This window comes from Mesitornis unicolor, unplaced genomic scaffold (genome assembly GCF_000695765.1).
Source record: "Mesitornis unicolor isolate BGI_N332 unplaced genomic scaffold, ASM69576v1 scaffold8523, whole genome shotgun sequence".
NCBI lineage: Eukaryota > Metazoa > Chordata > Aves > Mesitornithiformes > Mesitornithidae > Mesitornis > Mesitornis unicolor.
The window spans coordinates 560-1179 of record NW_010173931.1 but is presented as its reverse complement, the minus strand read 5'-3'; the positions used below and the strand labels follow the sequence as shown (position 1 = coordinate 1179).

Genomic DNA, 620 nt, shown 5'->3' with positions numbered 1-620 from the left:
GAGACGGAGCTGGAGCAGTCACGGCTGCGGGAGAGCGAGACCCTGGGAGCCCTCAAGGAGATGCAGGACAAAGTCCTCGACATGGAGAAGGTGATGGGGACGGCGCGCGGCGGTGGCTTGGGGGACGCGGGGGTGGTCGCACGGGTGGGCTTGGGGACAGGGAGAGATGCGTGAGTGGCCTTAGGGACAGTGGGTGGCCCTGGGGACGGTCACACGAGTGCCTCTGGGCATGGGGAGTGACACACAAATGGCCTTGGGGACAGGGAATGTCACACAAGTGGCCTTGGGGATGGCTGTGTCCCCCTTATGTCCCCTATCCCAACATCTGGGTCCTCTACTGGCCACCTGGGTCCCCTTTTGGCCACCTGGGTCCCTCGTCCCAACATCTGGGTCCCCTTTTGCTCCCCCTGGGTCCCTCATCCCAACATCTGGGTCCTCTACTGGCCACCTGGGTCCCCTTTTGGCCACCTGGGTCCCTCGTCCCAACATCTGGGTCCCCTTTTTGACCACCTGGCTCCCATGTCCCCAACATCTGGGTCTCCTCCTGGCCACCTGGGTCCCCTTTTTCCCCCCTTGGGTCCCTCATCCCAACATCTGGGTCCCCTCTTGGCCACCTGTGT

The 620-nt window shown here is 63.5% G+C and overlaps 1 protein-coding gene across 1 annotated transcript in view; it reads left to right on the top strand.

The window, feature by feature from the left end:
- The window catches only part of LOC104537860 (EVI5-like protein), a gene marked incomplete at both ends in the record, with an annotated part of 9776 nt that extends 9632 nt beyond the window's left edge, over positions 1-144 (top strand). The window contains one exon of the mRNA XM_010180874.1: positions 1-144. This exon is cut by the window's left edge and continues 3 nt beyond it. Within this exon, the coding sequence (XP_010179176.1) occupies positions 1-144 (144 nt within the window).
- Between the last annotated feature and the right edge of the window lie 476 nt (positions 145-620).